This window comes from Grammomys surdaster, unplaced genomic scaffold, assembly GCF_004785775.1.
Source record: "Grammomys surdaster isolate TR1022 unplaced genomic scaffold, NIH_TR_1.0 126398, whole genome shotgun sequence".
NCBI classification, from domain to species: Eukaryota; Metazoa; Chordata; class Mammalia; order Rodentia; family Muridae; genus Grammomys; species Grammomys surdaster.
The window spans coordinates 3,034,800-3,057,164 of NW_021621192.1; the positions used below are offsets into that span (position 1 = coordinate 3,034,800).

The 22,365-nt window shown below is 39.8% G+C and overlaps 1 protein-coding gene across 3 annotated transcripts in view; it reads left to right on the forward strand.

Moving 5' to 3' along the window:
• Tbc1d23 (TBC1 domain family member 23) overlaps positions 1-21,281 on the forward strand; it is a 57,345-nt gene extending 36,064 nt beyond the window's left edge. For 2 of the 3 annotated variants that reach the window (XM_028760264.1, XM_028760266.1), the window contains 9 exons: positions 609-779; positions 4,947-4,989; positions 6,583-6,689; positions 8,070-8,209; positions 9,524-9,568; positions 12,948-13,036; positions 17,039-17,174; positions 18,213-18,407; positions 19,661-21,281. In XM_028760264.1, coding sequence (XP_028616097.1) covers positions 609-779; positions 4,947-4,989; positions 6,583-6,689; positions 8,070-8,209; positions 9,524-9,568; positions 12,948-13,036; positions 17,039-17,174; positions 18,213-18,407; positions 19,661-19,742 — 1,008 coding nt within the window. In that variant the 3' untranslated portion in view covers positions 19,743-21,281. The remainder of the gene's footprint in view (positions 1-608; positions 780-4,946; positions 4,990-6,582; positions 6,690-8,069; positions 8,210-9,523; positions 9,569-12,947; positions 13,037-17,038; positions 17,175-18,212; positions 18,408-19,660) is intronic. The other variant, XM_028760265.1, reaches the window with a different exon arrangement.
• Positions 21,282-22,365: the final 1,084 nt, after the last annotated feature.

Below are 22,365 nucleotides of genomic sequence, written 5' to 3' on the forward strand. Positions count from 1 at the left end.
TGGTACATACACATACATGCAGTCACTCAGACATAACAATCTTCAAAATTAACAAACTGCTCTTCTCTCTGATCTGCCCATTTTTTTCCACTGGATTTTTGCTGTGCTTTGGATGGGATTTTAATAAGAATAACTTCGATTTTTTGTAGTTATTGGTATACTCACTTCATTGAAAATAAGAAATGAGTTTTTGTTTTTGTTTTACCAATACCTAAAGTAAATGATAAGTAAATGGTCTCTACTGTTTCTGGTGTCTTCTCAGAAATACATGGGCTGCCTTGAAAGAGGAAACTGAAAAACAGAACTGTTTGCATCTGAACTTGTTTCTTATTCTGTTCAGAGCTAAAATCTGTCTGTCATCATGACTCAGGACTACTGTAGCTGGGCATTGTTCTGGGTGAAACAGTTCTTCCCTCTGAGAAGTACTTTTCTCAGCCTTTGTTCCAATATATACATAAACTTTTGTCCCTGGAATTTTACTTATTTAAGCTTTTTCATTTTCCATTCCTTTAATGCTTGGTTTTTAATGTTGGTAATTTGTTGGAAGTATTTTTCTTATTTTACAAATACATGCTTGCCAAGTTTCTCCTTTTTAACAATTAATCCAGATGCTCCAGAATCCATCCGAGTTTGCACAGTCAGTAAAGTCCTTGCTAGAAGCACAGAAGCAGTCCATTGAGTCTGGATCCATAGCGGGTGGGGAGCACCTCTGTTTTATGGGCAGTGGCCGAGAGGAGGAAGACATGTATATGAACATGGTCCTCGCACACTTCCTGCAGGTATGCTCACCTTGAAGAAATCCACAGCTAATGTTCTTTTACTTTTATATCCATATATTTTATAAGCTTGATTTTATATCTTAAGATCTTTTTCTCAATATTTTTCTTACATGCTCATATGATACTATTTTAATTTTAAGTTATAAACCACATAGAACCTATTTTTGTGTAGAAAGTGAGGTAGGAAAATTACTGTGCCATCTATCCCTTTGTTGATGAGTTTTTATAATATATTGGATTTCTCTGTGCTCAGGGTATATTTGGAAAGTACTTTGTTGTATTAATCTTTGTTGCTTCATGTTCTAGAACTTTTAGTAACTGTATGATTTGTTTTGATTCCTTTACTTGTTTTGATTATATGTACATATACAGACATATGTACGTGTGTGTGTGTGTGTGTGTGTGTATATATATATATCCATTATCTATCTATCTATCTATCTATCTATCTATCTATCTATCTATCTATGCATATACATATCTGTTACCTGTGACATACTTTGCCATGGACCCCCTTGAGCTGGTTCTCTTTAGCACAGCTAACTTGGGTTGGAGATTTTATGCTGTCTGACCCTCTGCCTCAATGTATTAGCCACAGATGGTTCTTTATAAACTGCTGATTGTTCAGGACTTTTGGGGAGTTCCCACACTGCAGTCTGTGTGCCACATCCACAACTGTGGAATCAGGAAGACAGTGGCCTTGATCCTCGCAGCCACTCCATCTTGAACCTTTTCTAGTTCCGTTGTATTTTCCAAGGAATTTGGCTTGAGAAAATTCTTTTAATACTTAAGTCTTTGAAAGAAAAAGGCAGAGAAGCAGAAGGTATTTGGTGGAGCTATTTAAGCATTCTGAAAGGAAAGAACTACAAGTTTACAAGTTTACTCAGAGAGCAAAGACTCACTTTAGCCATTTAAAAATGTTCCAGTATTATAAACTATGCTGTAAAGGATGTCACATAGCAGGAGTTTGGGCTATTATGAACTTTGTTGTTTATTGTTATTTAAATTCCTGATGGAGTTTTAGAATTCCTTCCTCCCCAATTTTCATTACAAAATGCAAGAAAACACAACCAAACAGGTGAAGGAATTGAACAAAACCATCCAGGATCTAAAAATGGAAATAGAAACAATAAAGAAATCTCAAAGGGAGACTACCCTGGAGATAGAAAACGTAGGAAAAAGATCAGGAGTCATAGATGCAAGCATCATCAACAGAATACAAGAGATAGAAGAAAGAATCTCAGGGGTAGAAGATACCATGGAAAATATTGACCCAGTTGTCAAAGAAAATGCAAAATGTAAAAAGTTCCTAACCCAAAACATCCAGGAAATCCAGGACACAATGAGAAGAACAAACCTAAGGATAATAGGTATAGAAAAGAGTGAAGATTCCCAACTTAAAGGGCCAATAAATATCTTCAACAAAATTATTGAGGAAAACTTCCCTAACCTAAAGAACGAGATGCCCATAAACATACAAGAAGCCTACAGAACACCAAACAGACTTGACCAGAAGAGAAATAACTCCCGTCACATAATAATCAAAACATCAAATACACAAAACAAAGAAAAAATACTAAAAACAGTTAGGGAAAAAGGTCAAGTAACATATAAAGGCAGACCTATAAGAATTACACCAGACTTCTCACCAGAGACTATAAAAGCTAGAAGATTCTAGACTGACATCATACAGACCCTAAGAGAACACAATTGCCAGCCCAGACTACTACACCCAGCAAAACTCTCAATCACTATAGATGGTGAAACCAAGATATTCCATGACAAAATCAAATTTGCACAATATCTTCCCACAAACCCAGCACTTCAAAGGATAATTGATGGAAAACGCCAACACAAGGAAGGAAACTATAACCTAGAAAAAGCAAGGAAGTAATCTTCTAACAACCCCAAAAGAAGATAATTATACAAACATAGTTCCACCTCTAATAACAAATATAACAGGAAGCCACAATCATTTTTCCTTAATACCTCTTAACATCAATGGACTCAATTCTCCAATAAAAAGACGTAGACTATCAGACTGGATACATAGACAGGACCCAGAATTTTCCTGCATACAGGAAACGCACCTCAGTGACAAAGACAGACACTACCTCAGAGTAAAAAGATGGAAAACAATTTTCCAAGCAGATGGTCCCAAGAAAAAAATTTCAAAGAAATTGCCACTTAGAAGAATTGGGGCCTGGGGAGATGGCTTACAAAGTGCTGATAAAGAGTCTTGAGGACCTGAGAGTTCAACTCCCAACACTCAGATAAAAAGTTGGATGTGGTGGTATGTACCTGTAACCTCGGAGTGATGGGAGGGAAAGACAGAGATAGGAAGGTCCCTGAAGCACTCAGCTAGATCCAGGTTCAATAAAAGACCTTGACTCAAAAAGCATGGCAAGCAATTGAAGAAGACTTATCATTGACTTCTGGCTTCTACCTGCACATGTACGCAAGCTCTCGCAAGTGTGCGTTGAGGGCACTCACACGTGCTTGTATGTGTACATCTGGGGCATGTGCATGCACATGCACATACATGTACATGTATACCCACACTCAACATACATGCATATACATGAATACATACAGATATAAATAAAGAGAAAAATAGAAATGAGGGGGCCAGAGAGATGTCTCTGTGGTCAAGAACAAGGGCTGCTCCAGCAGAGGAGCTGAGTTTGGTCCCCAGCATCCATTTCAGACATCTTCCTGTAACCCAGTTCTAGGGCGTGTGATGTCTCTGCACTCATCTGCACATAAACATACCAATACACAGACGGTTATTTTTCTTTTTTTTTTTGGTTTTTCGAGACAGGGTTTCTCTGTGTAGCCCTGGCTGTCCTGGAACTCACTCTGTAGACCAGGCTGGCCTCGAACTCAGAAATCCGCCTGTCTCTGCCTCCCAAGTGCTGGGATTAAAGGTGTGCGCCACCACCGCCTGGCCGACGGTTATTTTTCTAAGGCCTTAATTTTTTTTTTTTTTTTTTTTTTAAGGCAGGATCTTTCTACATAGATCTGGCTGCCTTGGAACGTACTATCTAGACCAGGCTGGCCTCAAACTGGCAGCTATCCACCTGCCTCTACCTCCCAAGTGCTGGCATTAAACATGTATGCCTCTACACCCAGCTTATTTAAAAAAAAAAAGTGTAGAATGACTGTTGTAAAATCTGTATAACATGATCATACTGTCATATCTTAGTATAAGAAAAAGAATCTAACTAGGATTCACGTTGCCTTGCTTTTCCTAGGGTCTAAAATAGGACAACTGTTAATGTTTTTAATTTATGGGTTCCCAGGTTTTAGTTTTGTCTTGCATGTGTTTGTTGAAACACCTTGTTAGTTGACTGTGTAGCTTCCCACGTTCTGTATTTTGCTCCTTATGTTCACCTGATGTCATTTCTTTCCCCATTCGTCCCTGGCTTGCCATTATTTGGATCCATTTTGTATTATGTTTTTCAATTAAAATATGACATTTTAATTAATGTATTACATACTTGCAGGACACATTCCACAATGAAACAGGACAGTGTGTGACAGTCGGTTCTCTCCTCCCACCATGTGGGTCCTGGGAACCAAAATCAACTCGTCAGGCTTGGTGGCAGGTGCCTTTACCTGCTGAACCATGCCTCTGGCCCTAGTTTTTTGTTATTTTTTGTTTGTTTGCTTTTTCTTTTATGTAGACCAGGCTAGACTTGGATTTGAGATCCTGAATACTTAGCCTTGAAAGCTGACTTTAAGTTTTTAGTAGTTTACAAAATGGTAATTCTGTCATTTTCTTTTTTTCTTTTAATAGCCAGCTATGATATTTTTATATTATTTTTAGTAAAGGACAAAAAGTATTTGAAACTTCAAAAACATACTATGATTAAATTCTAAAGTGGAATTCCGTTGAATTTGGTTTGACTCTCATACTGTGGAGACTGTAACACAAATAACAACACAGTCTTAATAGCCGTAAAGCTGCCTCCCTCTTTGGCTCAAGCCCATACAACATGGAAGATCAATACATGTACATGTGCTAAAGTCCATAGTGTCAAGGAAACAGGATATGCTAGAAATTTAATATATAACCGTGTATTGTATTTGCCAGTGCTTTAGGACTGTCTGGGGCTTTAACTAAACTGCATTTTGCAATAACTTAAATTTTGTCTTTTATTACAGAAAAACAAAGAATATGTTAGTATTGCCAGTGGAGGATTTATGGGTAAGCCTATAATGCATTAATTTAATTGCGTCTACTTCTCAGACAAAAAATATAGTGATTACCAGTGGTGAGCTGATTTAGTTTTATGGGACTGGTTAATGTATACCTTCTGTCTCTAGTCATTTAGTATTGTCAGAAAAGAGAAGGCAAGTAGAACAGATAGATAACAAAGAACAAGGACAACTGAGATGAGTGAATACGCACTATTTAGATAATAACTGTGCTTATTTTACTTAGCTTCTATTTCAAAACTTTTTTTGTTTTTATTTTGTATGGTGTTTGGGATTGAAAGCAGGGGCTCATACATGCAAAGGAACCATTTTACCACTGAGCTCATCCTCTAACTCCTAATCCTCCTGCCTCAGCCTTTTAACAGAATCAGAGTTTGAGGGCCAATTGACTGTACTACATGGTAAGTTCTAGGCCAGCCTGAACCCTGTCTCAAAAATCAAAACCAAGCAAGAGCACTCTCCAAATAAAACCTCAAACAAACAAACAAACAAACTCAACCACCATCAAAAAGGTGTGTGTGTGTGTTCACATGTGTGTGTGTGTGTTCACATGTGTGTTGGGGCTCTAGCTCAGTTTTTGGAGTGTTTGCTTAGAATGCACAAAGCCCTTGGGTTTACTCCCCACCTCCCATCTCCCCTATAATCCCAGCACTCTGGAGGTGGAGACAGGAGGCTCAGGAGTTTAAAGTCATTCTCCACTACCTAGCAAATTTGAGACCATCTTGGGAAAAATGAGACTCTGTCTCAAAACAAACACACAAACAAAAACAAAAAAACCCAAACCAAAAAATTTTAAAACTACATTGTTGCAATTTAAGGATGGACACCTTTCAGGACAGCGCTTCAAAATCAGAGGCAGGTAGAACTCTGTGAGTTTGAGGCTAGCGAGGGCTACATAGTTAAATCCTGTCTGGGAAAAAAAGAAAGATATTGTTAAACAAGTGTTGATCCCTTGCCTGTTGTTATTAGAAATTCTGATAACAATACAAAAGTTGGTTACTAGTCATATAATTCTCAAGAGTGTTCAGAAAAAAAGGCATTATTTTACAATGTATACTCAGGTTAAAAAGAAAATAAGGTCTTGCTGTGTCTAGCCTCAGCTATTCCATGAGATTCGGGCTCACACTATTTCTCCCTTGGAACCCTGAGAGCTGAGATCTTAGTGCGCACCACCAGGGCCACAGCCTAGAGTTCTAGAAAGCTTTTAAAACTATAACTTTTTTCCTTTCCATTAATCTTTTTCATTAATGTTCAAGTCTATGTCGTTATGGGAAAAAAATGATGTCTCCTAGCTTTTCTTTGAATTCTTTGTGTGTTGAACTTCTGACACATTATCTGTTAGTACTTGAAAGACTGTTTTCTAATCATCTCTCTGGAGACTCTGAAGGGGGCTTTAGACAGGTGGACAAGGTTTGCTGTGGCCTGGCGTTCTCAGTGGGGGTGCAGGACAACACACATGGCGATTATGTCCTTGATCCATTTTCATGTAGCTGTGATGTGTTTTTTACACTTCTCTGGTATTTAGTCTTAGCAGAGAGTCTCCTGTTCCAGCTTTTGTTCTGTTTGTCTTGTTTACTTTCAGCCCTACAGCAGCACCTGGCAGACATAAACGTGGAAGGACCAGAGAGTGGATACGGCCATTGGATTGCCAGTACCTCTGGGTCAAGGGGCAGCATCAGCTCTGTCGATGTAAGTATGTGGGTGAAGCGTGCTCGATCAGTTTCCAGAAAAGATGCTTAACTCCCGTAACCCCAGCATAACAGACAAGATGTCAGAAATATTTAGTACACAATGAGGAATCATTGCTGCAAGGCTAAGGACATGATGTTGCGGGTAAAGTCAAAAGTTGGCCAGCCTAGTATATTCATTCGATAGTTAATGATTGTGATGTGAATAACTGAGGTTTTGCTATAGGAAGTAAGTACATCTGCGCAAAAAGTCATGACATGGATTAGATGTCATTACATCAATTTGTTAACAAATAGTAATCCTGTACCAATGTTTATTCTGTACAACAGAGACAGAAAGCGGCTGTACAGGGTGACAGTTACTCATTCGGACTTAGGTAGAGACCATTGTTGGGTCCGGAGTTCATCCGTAGAACTTCCCCCTTTTTATGATTTCCAGTAAGACCTTTCAGCTGTGGTTTCTCCGCCTGTGCAATAAAACGATAACGTTTCCCCTCAGGAGGCCTGAGGACGAGGCGAGCAAGAACATGCATAGTAGTCCACTGTAGATGTGTGGGGGTTCATCTACAGCCACATGACCAAAACATCATTGCTACATTATTTGCAGATAAGGCTTCTCCCTCCAAGAATTTGCTTTTACCTTGATCCTCTAGGTATACAAGAAAATGAAATAATAATCCATTGTGTGTGTTGGCATTTATTCGGTTAATACATTGCTTTCTACCTTTTTCTGTTACAAACACTGCTTCATGAGTGCACGCAAGGTGCTAGGCCAGAGGCTGACATTTGTCTTTCTCTGTCAATGTCTACCTTACTGTTTTTAAGACAGGGCCTGTTAGTGGGGCTGACCAGTTCAGATTGGGTGGCCATTGACAGGCATCCTCCTGTGGGCCCTGCCCCTCCCTATCCTCCCATGCTGGGGTTACAGACTCATATTGCTGTGCCTTCATTTCACATGGGTCCTAGGGACCCAAACTCAGAATGTCTTGTTTGTGGGGTGAGCGCTTTACCCCTGCTCCCCATCCTCTAACCCACTCTTTACAAGAGGAGAGATATAGATAAATATCTATAGAATGTGTATAGAATAAAGGCCATATGAGGGTATGGTGGGAAGGTGAACATCTGCCCATACATGAAAATATGAAAATGTACACCCTTCCCCAATAAATAGGATTGAACCTACCCTGACCTAATTGAATTACAATTGTTGCTTAAAGGTTCTTTGTTCAGATACAATGGCGTTCTGAGATACACTGAATTTTAATACTTCAACATTGGAATTTGGTGGGGATACAATTCTGTCTATAGTGTAGGTAACTTTTAGCAGTCCTGTATGCATTGATTATGTAGAGAGTGGTTCACCTATGATCTTGTTTTTCAGGGTGAATCTTGTAATGGCTCAAATGATAGAGGGATGAAGTCCCTTGTAAATAAAATGACTGTGGCTCTCAAGACAAAATCTGTTAATGTTAGGGAAAAGGTCATCAGTTTCATTGAGAATACATCAACTCCTGTGGACCGGTGAGTTTCTTATACAGTGTGAACTTACGATGAGTAATTAAATAGAAGAAATGTTCTGTAATGGGTTTTAGTTGGAGTGCTGTAGAAGGGGCCCCACTTCTGTCAGATCCGTCACAGCTACAGGCTGAGGCTGCTTGTGTTTGCTCTGCGGATCCTTTCCTGTTCTCAGAGGAAGGTGCATCTGAGTTTGTCCCTCATCCCATTCCTTACAGAAAGGCCATGTCCTGTGTTCATGGTTCAGAAAGCAGCTGCCTCCTAACTGCCAGCAAACAGTTGCTTCACAGCAGGAACCTCTGCTTCAGGAATCTCAGGCCTAGATAACCTGGTGAAGCCCAGTCCAACAGAATCCCACTGTACCAAGTTCACATTGTAGAGAAATTTGTTTAAAAATATAAACAAGAGCCATTTTTCCATGAATTAAAAAAAGGGACATGGTGAACAACTGGCAAGCAAACTTAAGAATATTTGTTGCTGTTTGTTCTGAGTGTATGATACAATAGAGTATTAGTCTAGTTTGGGTGTGCATTCTGCAGCCTGGGATAGCTATGGGTGTGACCAAACCCCAAATTGTCAACTTATTTAAAACATGAGATACTTTGTGATGTGTGTAACTTGATCGCACAGTTCTCAAGTGTGAACTTTGTAGATGACATCATGTCACAGTGACAAAAGCTGAAAGATTCTGATTCAGATATTGAATTTGTTTCCAAGCAAGCCTGACCATGAGCATATGTTTGTTAGTGTTTGATTTCCCTCTCCTCCCTCCCTTCCAATGTCATGGGAAAGCGGAGACATGTGACTCTCAGAACCGAATGTCCCTTCTAGTGTAGTGCATATGCATACATGTTGTCCTGTTTAGTAAGTACAAAGATGATGGATAGGTCACCGTCATTAACCCCAAAGCTGTATCTCATCTCAAAGAGCCTGATAATAAATAGTAAAGCATTTGATCAAGCTTGAAGGATTTGTTTGCTCAATAAAGTTACATCTGCTCTCAAAAGGGAAACTCTTGTATAGTGCTTCTGAGTCCCCAGCCTTCTGCTGTTACGTTTTGTGGTGTGAATATTAAAGTTTTTGTTTTAAAGTGCACTTGTTTACTTCTAAGATTGACTAATGATAACTGTAAGATGAAAAGTCTGGTGAAGGAGCACATAAAACTGGCTTTTCTTCATTCTCCTTTGTGCTTGAGATGATTGAAATAATTTCTTTATAATGTATTTACTGGTTGAAAAAACTGATTTTATTGTGTATTTTCTAAGGCTGCTGCATTTTTTATAATCATTTTATTCTGTCCTCTGCCTTGATTTGCTATAGAATGTCTTTCAATCTTCCCTGGCCAGACAGATCATGTACAGAGCGGTAAGCTAATGAGTAGAGCAGCTCACCTGAGACGTCTGTTCCCTCTAGCATGCCCTCGCGCTGTCTGTGAGCCTTGTGCAGACTTGGCTAGACTTTCATGCTGCTGCTTGCGGAGCTGTCCTTTTCTCAGTCTGCTCATGGGAGTGTACCGTGCTGGCATTGTGCTTCCTGTTTGGTCTTGTGCCTGAGTTTTCTCCCTTGCATGTTCCTATTGCCTTGTTCCTCAGATGGAAATCAAATGTGCTCAAACCCAAGGAACTTTATAAATTCTGCAGTTTTTATTCTGCAACAGTGAGGGGTGAAATGTCGGCTGAGTCAGGAGTCAGTGGGGCCTGCGTGTTCTAATAATTGATCAGTCTCCTGCCCTTACGGAAAATGTCAGCACCTAAGTCCAGAAACAGTTCATGGTCAGAACCTGATGCTGGAGTTAAGCCAAGGGTCTTGAACATGCTGATACTTGTTCTTTATCAGTGAGCTACATCCCCAAGCATCAAAATTTTAACATGAACTTTGTCGATTTATAAATTTTCAGATCTTTTGTATTAAGATGTATGCACTGCTGTTGATGAGTTAACTCGTATAAATCTGTTAGAAAGAGCTATAGTTGTTCTAGGTTCTGTGTTTGGATTCTCCATGGAGGAGATCGTGGGAGACGTGGTCTCTACTGTCCAGTCCATTTCCATCTCTGTCCCCAGTAAGATGGTGGCTGATGGATGATACAAAGATTTGATTTAAGGGTTAAAATGCTGAGTCTTCAAATTAGGTTAAACAAACAAGCCCTGCCAATTTAGTAACCTCATGCACCGTTATAGATTATATCTTTGCAGACACTTAAATTAGGATATTAAATAATTGGATATATACAAAAGAAAGTGTAGTCGGTAAGGCTGCTGAGCCTGACTGCTTGAATTTGGTCCCAGGGCCCACACGGTGGAGAGAGAGAAGCAGCTGCCACCGGTTGTCCTTTGATCTCCACGTTCACTCCATGGCTCAAGGGCAAGTCTGTGTACACACAACAAATGATAACATTTTTAAAGAGGCTGCTCATACTTTGAATAGAAACTCAGCCTTTTTGGGTTAATTATGGGTTTACTTTTATCATCATTTCAGTATTTCCAGTGATAGGAAACAGCATTTTTAAAGTACCAGTTGAATAACTTGCATTTTTTTTTTTTTTACTGTTCCTACACAAGGCAATTATAAGACAGCTACTTAATTTTACCTTAGTCTGTTTTAAAGAAACTTGTTCTTTCTGAGAATTATAGTGTGCTTGTGAATCATAAGACCATTGAGTTCACCTCTGGGCAGTTTAATTATTTTTCTCTCAAATTCTTAACTTTCTCTTTACTTTGCTGTGGTCCACATATAGGTGTATTTGTTTTGAAAGTGTGATTGAATTAGCAGTTCGAAAAAAGTCAAGTTTATTTCTGAGCATGGCAAGTTAAAAACTTGTCCAAATTATTTCTGTAGATGTTTCTGAAAATATCAATATACTGCCTTAAAAAAATAGTCCAAACTAACAAATGTAAATGAAAAAAAGGACCATTGAATTTTATTAAGAGAATTTGAAGAAAAGTCACAGAGTTCATACAAACTTTTCACTGTAGGTTGGGAGAGAAACTTAGTAAGATGCTTGAAAGCATAAGGACCCCAATTCAATCCCAGAAACTTACATTAAAAAAAAAAAAAAAGCCAGTTGGGCAGGGGCTGGAGAGATGGCTAAGAGCACTGGCTGCTCTTCTAGAGGTCCTGAGTTCAATTCCCAGCAACCACATGGTGGCTCATAACCATCTATAATGACATCTGGTGCTCTCTTCTAGCCTGCAGGCATGCATGCAGTCAGAATGCTGTATATATAACAAATAAATCTTAAAAAAAAAGAAGAAGAAGAATGATTATAGACCCGGGCCTAGAAAAGCAAAAACAGGTAGATCCCTGGGACTCTCTGCATGGCCAGCCTAGCTACTTGGTAAGCCCCAGTCTAGTCAGAGACCTTTATCCCATAAAGCAAATTTACTACTTAAGAAGAACAGCAAGATTGTCCCCTGGCCTCTACACGCATGCACATATAGGTGCATATTGTGTGCACATGTACACACTCATAACACACACACACACAGAGACACAGACAAGGAGACAGAGACATAGAGAACATACTCCAATATTTGAAGGCCTTTCATTAAGCCTTGCCTCTTGAAGTTTCTACCACCTTCCAAACAGCACTACACCAGGAATAAGGAGCTTTACCACAGTGTTCTTTGTCGACATTACAGATCTAAACTCTGATGCTTCTTAATGATCGTAAGTTAATAGCTTACAGGATAATTTTGCATTACAAATGTTTTAATCCACAAAATTTTAAGTATAGGTTAACCTAACTTGACTTGTAATTCTAAGAGGGGCTGTCATGCTAAACTCAATTAGTGTTTGCCTGCTTGCTTGCTTTAAGGAGGCTTCTTGATTTAAAGGTACATATTTAAGTCCACATAAATGAAGATTTAAAAAAAATTTATGTATTTTTTTTAATGTAGGAGTGCCAGAGGAGGGCATCAGATCCCTTTGTTGATGGTTGTGAGTCACCATATGTGGTTGCTGGAAATTGAACTCAGGACCTCTGGAAGAGCAGCCAGTGTTCTTAACCCCTGAGCCATCTCTCCAGCCCACAATGATTTTTCTTTCAAGATTAAGATTCTTGAAAAATGGAATAATCTGAATGGTTTTCCGTTAGGTGACGAAAGAACAATTTTAGCCTTCTTTGTAGTGGGTAGTTATCCTACAAAGGAAACCGTTTTCCCCCAGAACTATGCAATATTTTACTGAAACATTTTAATTTATGCAAAAGAAGTAGAATCTCAGTATAGATTAAAACAGAAGCAGCAGTAATAAAAATGGAGGAAAAACTCTGAGAAATTGCAGCTCCCAAAGGAGCCTTGAGCCTTCCTGTTCTTGCGCTGTGTTTGTTCTGTGCAGTAAGCTTGTATTGCATGCTGTTGTTTTAAGGTGTTGTTCTAAGGGCTCCATGAAGGGGAGAGAGATTAATTTTCACAGTAATCCCGAAGGGTGAAGTCTCGTGTTATTACCGTATTTCAGATGAGGAAACAGCAGAGGGGTGACTTCCCCAGGCCCAGAAGCATCTAAGCACTGGCTTCAGTGGGAGGGAGCGGTGAGACTGCTTGACTTGGCCGGATATAAGGACACATGCATCCTTGCTTACATCACTTATCTTCTTGCAGTTTTCATAATGCAGTTGTCCCAGAGCGGTGGTGCTCTGGGAAGGGCAAAGAGCATTTCCGTTGTGTTGGGACATTCAGATGATGCTTAGTGAAAATCTCTGATTATTTCTCAGTGGCGTTTCCTTCCTAAAATTGTTTTCACACAGGCACGTGAGCAGCAGTGACCGAGTGGGCAAGCCTTACCGCGGGGTGAAGCCTGTGTTCAGCATTGGCGACGAAGAGGAGTACGACACAGGTTGAGTAGTGCTACACTTATCTACAGTCTCCCTTGCTCAGCCCTGAGGGCTAGCCGTCCTGGGACTCGCAAACAAGCCCCACAGGACAAATTCCACAGCAGGAATTGTCTATGGCAGTGGTTCTTATCCTTCCTAATGCTTCGACAGTGCCTCATGTTGTGCTGATCCCAACCGTAAATCTTTTCTTGCTACTTCATAAGTGTAATTTTGCTAGTTATGAATTGTAATGTAAATGCCTGCCTGTGTTTTCCAGTTGTCTTAGGGAACCCTGTGAAAAGGTCGTCTGACCCTCAGAGGGCCTTTTAGTAATGCTTTGGTTTTAGAATTCTTGAATGGTGCCCACTAGAAATCTACGCAGAAACTTTGCATAGGCCTCAACTAACAGTCATCAGCTGAGGAACAAGCAGTTTGTGGAAGTTGTAGTTAAGCCCATGTGATCATATTTAAATCCCTTTGAACGCCTTAGAGTTGTGGGTCTGCAGGAAAGTGCCAAGGTCCTAAAAGGCCACCAGATGGCACTGTAGTACCTAGGAGATTTAGTTTACCTATGTTAACTGTTTTTTTTTTTTAATTTATTTATTGGATGTTTTATTTACATTTCATATGTTGTCCCCTTACCCCATCCCCCACCCACCCAGGAACCCCCTATCCCCTCACCCCTCCTCCTTCTTCTCTGTGGATGTAACCTCTATCTACCCCCCCACTCCCACCTCCCCACCCTCAAAATTCCCACCCCCTGGGGCGTCCAGCCTTCATGAGGTCAAGGTTCTCTTCTTCCACCTATGCCCAGCAGGGCCCTCCACTCTTACATATTCAGCTAAAGCCCTGGATCCCTCCCTAAGTGCTCCCAGGCTGGTGGTTTAGACCCTGGGAGCTGTGGTTGGTTGGTATTGTTGCTCTCCTCATGGTGCCGCAAATCCTTTCAGCTCCTTCAGTCTTCACTCTAACTCCTCCATTGAGAACCCCATGATCAGTTCAATGGCTAGTTGTGAGCATCTGCCTCTGAATATGTCAGACTCTTGAAGACCTCTGAGGAGACATCCATATGAGGCTCTTTATGTTAACTGTTAACCTATGTCTTTATGTTAAAAAAATCAAAATCAATGTATAATTTTTGCTTATAATTTCACAGCCTAAATAATGTAGTTAACCATAGTTTATATGTATATTGAGTTAGACAAAATTATGTTAGTAAAAAAACTGTTATGTTAGTAAAAATAGTTTAAAAAATAGTAAAAGTGTTAGTAAAACTATGAGAAGACTATAAATGACATTTGTCATTGTTCTTTCCACTCAGAAATTCCCATATATCTGATTATTCTCTTTCTTTGATTATTCTCTTTTTTAAAAAATGATGTATTTATTTTTATTTTATGTGCACTGTCAATGTATGTCCGTGTGAAGGCATCAGATCCCCTGGAACAGGAGTTACAGAGAGTTATGAGCTGCCACATGGGTGCTAGGAACTGAACCCAGGTCCTCTGGAAGAGCAGCCAATACTGTTAACTACTGAGCTTCCAGCATAGTTTGTTCCCTTTCTGTTGTGGATAATCGCCTAGTTGCCTAGTCTTAGGATTCAACTCTGGTAGTCTTCTGATTTTTTTTTTGTCACTTATGAGTGACTCCATTTTTATATGTATATCAAGATGAACTTTGAAAGTATATCCAGAAAGTTAGCTCTTAGCAGTAAGATTACTCAAGATAATCTTATTTGATGTTTCAATAATATTACAAATTTGACTGCTAGAAAATTTTCAGTGAAGTAAATATAATATTTCTAACTGTTTTTTTCCTTTTTTATCTCTGTTGCCACCTTCCTGTTGCTATATATTTCTTTGTCTTTCTGATTATTTTAACTTCCTTTATGAGCAAGAGGGAGAGGATGAGTGGACTTTGGATGAGTCCACTGTGGTCTATTTAACACTTCCTGGCAAACACACCTACTTATAATATGGAAAATGGGTCATAGCAAAAGGAGGACACTAGAATTGTATGTGTCAGTATGCGTAAATGCTACAATGTTGGGAATCAGGTGGCAGTCACAGAAGACTTAGTGTACTTACGATGCCTCGCTCAGGTGCAAAACTCTCCTGCATTCTGAAGATGAGCACATTGATTACAGGAAGGGCCTTAGTAGGACTGTTCACACAGGAAGTCCCTGTCAGTAAAGGGGAGGAGCTCTGAGGAGGAAGGAACAACTTGAGGGCTGGAGGGTGGACACCTGACATTTTCTTCAGCCTTGTCTATATCATGGACAAGTTATTGAAAGCAAAGGGCTGGGGAGATAGTAAAATGCCCATCAGTAAAATGCTGGAACCTGAGTTCAGTCCTCTCTACCACTTCTGAAAGTTAATTTAGGCACTGGTGGCGCACGCCTTTAATCCCAGCACTTCAGAGGCAGAGGCAGAGGCAGGGATCTCTGAGTCTATAGAGTGAATTCCGGGACACCCAGGGCTACACAGAGAAACCTTGTCTCACCAAAGGGAAAAAACCAGCTAACTATGGTGGCTGTCAAACTTAGGTTTTCAATTGCTGGGAAAAAACCAAAACAACTTGAGGAAGAAAGGTTTTGTTTTATCCTATACTTCTCGGTCATTCCATCTCAGAGTGCAGAAACTCAAAGCCAGAACCTGGAGGCAGGAAATGAAGCAGAAGCCATGGAGGGTGCTACTTACTGTCTTGCTCAGCCTGCTTTCTCATAGCACTGAGATCTACCAGCCTAGGGGTGGCACCACATACGTAATCTGGCCCGCCCACATCAATCAATAGTAAAACTTACCACAGGCTTGCTCAGGCCAGTCTAATGGGGCAGCTTCTCAACTGAGGTTTTCTCTTTCATAATTACTCCGTTGTCATAAAGCTAGTTAGCAGAGTGGCCCATGCTGGTAATGCCAGCAACCAGGATCCCTGGGTTTTCCACAGCCAGCCAGCCAGCCAGCCAGCCAGCCAGCCAGCCAGCCAAGTCTGCTTAGTGAGCTCCAGGACAGTGACAAACACTGTCTCAAAAGGAAAGGTGGTTGGGGCAGAGGGGGTTGGAGAGGGGGGTGGGAAAGCCGATGACTCAACAGGTAAGGGTGCTTTGCTGCCAAACATGGTAACCTGAGTTCAGGGCACACATAACGGAAGGACAGATCTGATTCTTACAAGAGAATCTCTGCCTCTATACCTCACACCCACACATGTGCACACGCATGCACATACATGTACAAAATAAATAGGGCTGGAAAAATGACTCAGCAGTTAAGAGCACTTGCCACCTTTCCAGAGGACCTGAGTTTGTTTCCCAGCAACTGCTTGTAATTCCAACTCAAGAGAATTCAGTGTTCTCTTCTGTCCTACACATGGTATAGATTGACACACACATGCATACATGTAAATAAAAATTGTAACAATAAAAAAATACAGAAACATAAAAATTCAAAATCATAAATGGCCTCTAAGGCGTGATAGCAGAGGTTACTGTCCAGCCTCCACAGGCACATGCGCACACATGTGCACACGTGTGCAGACGTACATATGCACTCTCAGGAACATACACACAAAGACAAAGGGAGGAATATTTGTAATTATTAACCTGAGGCATTGCAATTCCTTTTCTTAGTTTAGGGAAACAAAATTAGAATATTCATTTTCATTGAAAAACATTTTCCTGATGTAATGCAGACTGAACTCAGTGTTATTTTCTATTTACAAGTCCAAAACTGGCAAAGGAGAGCACTGCCTCCCCTGTCTCTCAAGAAAGATGCTTATCACTGACATGCCGGACCATAGTTGCAGTATCTTTTATCAAAACTGCAAAATGTACTCCCGGTAGTTTGACGGGACTTGCTTACTATAAGGGTTGTTTCCCTATGTCTCTGAAACAGAGCCAGTAGGATTTGAACCGCTTCTTTTGTTTCTCCCTGTCATGTCCTGTGTTCAAAACACAGCCAACAGTTTGTGGTTGTTAAGAAGTGTGTCCGTCGAGTGGTGGTGGCCTTAACACTTCTCTTTCCTCCCAGATGAGATCGACAGCTCTTCCATGTCAGATGATGATAGAAAGGAAGTTGTGAACATCCAGACCTGGATCAACAAGCCGGACATCAAGCATCACTTTCCCTGTAAAGAAGTAAAAGAAAGTGGACATATGTTTCCTAGGTACTTTTGAAAATGTTTTTAGAAGTAAACATGAATTGGGCAAAGTTAATGTAAAAGTAAAGTGCAAGGGATTTTTTTTTTTTATTCAAGTGCAAAAAGACCTAAATTCTCAGTGTCAACTCGTGTTAAGTGTCTGTTTTTAAAGGTCTTAGAAACTCTGAGACAGGACACTGAATAGTGCATTGACCATTCTGGTGCCCCTCTCCTGGGCATGTTGTCTGTTGGCAACTCTTCCCAGTCCTGTAATAAGTGTAATGTGCACACTGAGGCCACTCAGGAGCAGCTCACCCTAAGTGCTTCAGCATACAGATCCCAAGAATACAAGCATTTTTGACATAACTCCAGTGCCATCACTTCGCTCCAATGTTACTGAGTTAACACTGCCCAGCATGAGATCATCCCAGCATTTCTAGTGTTCACAGCTTAGCCTTGACAGATGCCCTTCTCTTTGGGATCTGTCCTGCACTGCCTGCTACTGCCTGTTCTCACACAGTGGATGGTGGGACTTACCCTTTTCTCCCACATGCATGTTCTCTTCATGAGTCTAGGCCAGGTATCTGGCATGTTTAATACTTTGCCTTACTGTTTGCTATGTTAAAAGTGAGTTAAGATATGAGAGTTTTGAGATTTTCTGTTTAATTGCTTTTAATCCGTGCCCATTTTGCCTTCAGGATTTAGTTGCAGAATATTATAAAATATGTAAGGAAACCCAACAATTGCCTAGTGGACATTTTGGATACATATAATCCTGTTAAAATTTTGAGATTGGCAGGATAGTCTATTAAAATTAAAAATTATTTATATATTATACTCAACTTCTCACTACAAAATATACATTTACTCTTAGATAATTGTGGTATTATCTGCTAATAAAACACTTTTACATAAAATTAAATGAAAAATTATATAGCTTGTTTATCAAACTATTCATAGATAACTAAAAAATAATCCTTTAAAGTTGAACTTTTTTACAGTTGGAGCTGTTGAACTGACATGTTTGTTGGAATCCCATTCATTTAAACTTCCTTTTCTTTCAAGTCATCTGTTGGTTACCGCAACACATATGTACTGCTTAAGGGAGATTCTTTCAAGGAAAGGACTGGCTTACATCCAGTCTCGACAAGCACTAAATTCTGTAGTTAAAATTACATCCAAAAAAAAACATCCTGAGCTAATTACCTTCAAGTATGGAAACAGCAGTGCTTCCGGGATAGAAATCTTGGCTATCGAAAGGTAAGATTTATTATTATTATTATTATTATCATTATCATTATTATCATTATCATTATTATTAGCTTCTGAATTAATGCAGCCCATTAAGTGCAGGCTTCTTGATTTTGGTGAGTGGCAGAGGGCACTGAAGCGCCCCGCTCCTGTAACAGTGCCGTCATCTATAATCATTTTCCTAGTATCTGCTCATATGTGGCTTCTACACTGGTACATGATTTCAGTTACACTGTAGCAAATGTCACAGCAGAGTCATTAAGAATAATCTAGGGATCCAGAGAGATGGCTCAGCAGTTAAAGGCACTTGTGGACAAGCCTGACAACCTGAGTTCAGTCCCTGAGCCCTACTTTAACACTCTATGGCATAAATACCCCCACCCCACTGAGTGAGTGTAATATAAAAACAAGAAGAAATACTGTGACAGTCTAGAGACTCTGCTCTGTCATGCAGGCAAGACCTGAGTTCCCGGCACCCAGAACCCACGTCCAGTGGCTCACAGGTGTTATACCCCCACCTGTAAGACACAGGTTAGGGTGGCACACACCCTTAATCCCAGCACTTGGGAGGCAGAGGCAGGTGGATTTGAGTTCAAGGCTAGCCTGGTCCACAGAGTAGGTTCCAGGACAGCCAGGGATACACAGAAAAACTAAAATAAAACCCAAACAAAAAAGACATGCAGACCTCATCTGGCCTCTGTGCTCATAGATACACACATGTACATAATACATACACACAAATAAAGTAAAACATTTTTTAGAAAAAGAATTATACAGATGCTACATTAAATGCTGACTTGTGGGGACATAAATTTGTCTTAGACTGTTAAATTGGTATTTTATTTTGCATCATCAAAACATCTCAACCTGGGGATGGTTTGAATCTGTTTTAGACAACTTAATGTTTTGCTTAAGGTCAAACTAGCAAGTCCTGGAGTTGCCATTGACTTTGGAATTGGATGGCATAAAATCATAATCACAGCAGCTTAACTCACATCTGAACTAGACCGTGAGTGCAGTGATCCACCTGCGTTGTCTTCGGACAGTACACATACATAGTAGTTCAGAGAACCTTAGCTGTGCAATATATGAAAAGTCCCAGGGCTTTGACTTGGGGATTTTCAAGTAACATTTTGATCATCTGCTGAGGTAAGTTTATGGAGCACATAGCAGGGCATCTCTGCTACCTTTATGTGACGTCTCAGCACAGATCTGAATGGAAAGTGCTGTATTAATACATATATGTGTCTTTTCCCCCATAGGTATTTGATTCCAAATGCAGGAGATGCTACCAGAGCCATAAAACAGCAGATCATGAAAGTGTTGGATGCTTTGGAAAGTTAATGTAAAAGAAAGTTATTTAAGTGAAATTAAGGCAACGAAGAGAAACATGAAAATATATTTCCTGACTCAATACTAACCAGAGACCTTTGATTTGCTCATGGGGTGCCTGAGTAGAGGGTCTAAATGCAAATTATTGTAACCAATCTCGGGATGGGTACACTTTTTAAAAAATTTCTTTTGCATCTTTGGTTTTATATAATGATTGATTATAAAGGTCAGTTATTAAATGACTTTGAAGTAACTGGCCTTGTGCCCTATGGATCAAGGGCACAGAATGCAGTTCTGTTTTGAAGAGCTGTTTTAAAGGACATGCATCATTTCCAGGTTTTAAAACAACTGTACACATACATATTTGCAATGTCTTCACTGAAATTTAGGGATAGAATTAGTTGAAGAGATTTAATTGCTACATTGAGTTTTACTACAATGAACATTATCAGAAAATAAATGGTTAGATTAATAATTAGCTCACTGTTTCTATTCTTAAAAAGATTGAAGTCTATTTGATGGAATGGATGGAAATCATAGCAACTCAAAATACAGACCATAGTGAGACACTGAAGGGTCAGCTTCACCCCATCTTCTTTCTCTCCAGTAGGTAATTATTCAGAGACTAATTGCCTCAGAGATAGTAAGCCTCATCCCAGGGTTGCTAAGGAACAGTTAGCAGCATTAGAAGTAAGTAAGCATGTTAAGGTTAAAATTAGCATTTGGGGGACAGAATTGTATCTGTAAAAATGTCATTGGTCTTTATTACAAATGGTCATTTGGTCTAGGCTGTCTCAAAATGTTTTGAACACACTGATTATCCTCCTTGAATAATCACCTGTGATCACGCTAATGTCCAGTTTTAAACAAAGATAATCAGAGAGCTATAGAAATTTTTCATGGTTGTTCTATCACTTTCTGAAAATTCTCTTTTGGTTTTGTCTTCTCAGTAAAATTTCAGTAGTTGAAACTTTTTTCATTCTTATAGTCTGAAACAAATGGAAGCTGTCTGCGTTGTTTGTCAGCTTGCTCAGATTAATTTCTGTCGCCCATACTAGTCACTGTGCTGAGAGATCCCAAACATCTTTGGACCATGAGATGATTTTTATAAAATCTGTTTGGAAAATAGTAAATGTAACCTGCCATGTCATAAAATATAATAGATTTTCTCTAAGGGGTTGGTTGATAGAAATATCTAGATGTACCCCACTAGTAGCCAGTGTTTTAATTTGCTTAATGGAAATCAAGTGAATAAAAGATAACATAATTAAAAGAACTCTATTCTGATATCTAAATTAAACAATGTATTCGAGTGGTTGAAGACATTTGCATGAAATTGCACCCTGTGCAGTACTTGATATTTATAACTCTTCCCCCAGACTGTTGTATTTCATTTCTTCCATTTTCTTGACACCCTCTTTGAAATGTCCTGAAGTCTCATTTTTCAACCATCTCAGCTATGGGACTTTTTTCATAATATTAATGTAAAGATGTTTGTGTTACTGTTTATAAATTACAATTGTAAATAAACTGATATAAGTTTGCTCAAAACTTCTGCTCTCGAGGCTGTCCTCTTTCTTTTATCTGTATTTTGACTGCAGATTAAACATTTGTCTTATATATGTACCTTAGGTAGGCTAAAACTACACTGTGTTGAAAAAATGATACTAGTTGGGTGCTGGGGTGCTCATAGTCCCAGCTATTGAAGGAGGCTGAGGCAGGGGAATCACTTGAGCTCAGGAAGTGAGGCTTTCCCTCTTCCCTTTTCTAGAGCAGGTCAATAAATCTGTCACCACAGACCTGGCTTTTTTCTTCCATAGTTGCATGGCTACCAGGCCAATGTAATTTCTAGTGCAAGATGGAGATGGGGTAAATATGGACGACAAGGCCATACTGCAACACATCCTGTAGCCCATACATTCTTTCTTCACCCCAGTTCCCCAGTGTTCCCAGATTCTTGGAAGAAATGATTCTGTGATCCCTTCAAGACATGATGTGGGTGTTCAGAACCAAACCCAGATCCTCTGCAAGAGCAGTAAGTGCTCTTAACCATCAACCCATCTCTCCAGCCCCTGCTTTGTCCTTTTTAAACTGCTTTTTTTCCCCTACCCCAGAGTTTGTAAAAAGCTCAACCCCCACCAAAGAAAACTTTGGCTAAATTTTCTATTGTGGATCTGAACTTCGTGCTTTGTTTCCTCTTGCCCAGATCTATAATCCTCTTGTTTCCATGCTCTGCAAATGTGATAAGGTATGGACTTTCTCTTGCAACCATTGCAAAGGTTAGAAAACAATGTAGCTAGCTGGGTTTGTTGGTACATGACTCAATCCCTGCATTCCAGGGTGGGAGCAGGAGGATTAAAAGTCAAGGTGGGCCTTAGCTACATAGTAAGTTAAAGTGCAGCCTGGGCTACAGGAGACCCTGTCTGAAAACCAGAAAAGCTCCAAAGAAAACAATGAAATAGTAATAGTGAATAAAAATTAAATAATAAATACAAAGGTCAAATCTTAGAATACTGCTTAGCACTAGCTCTATCTCTTTCTCCAGCCCAGTGAGGAGCAAGCTCCTGAAGTCCTGCTAGCCTAAACCAGATGTGCTCCCTCAAGCCAGTCAGCATGGGGCATTCATTACCTTGGC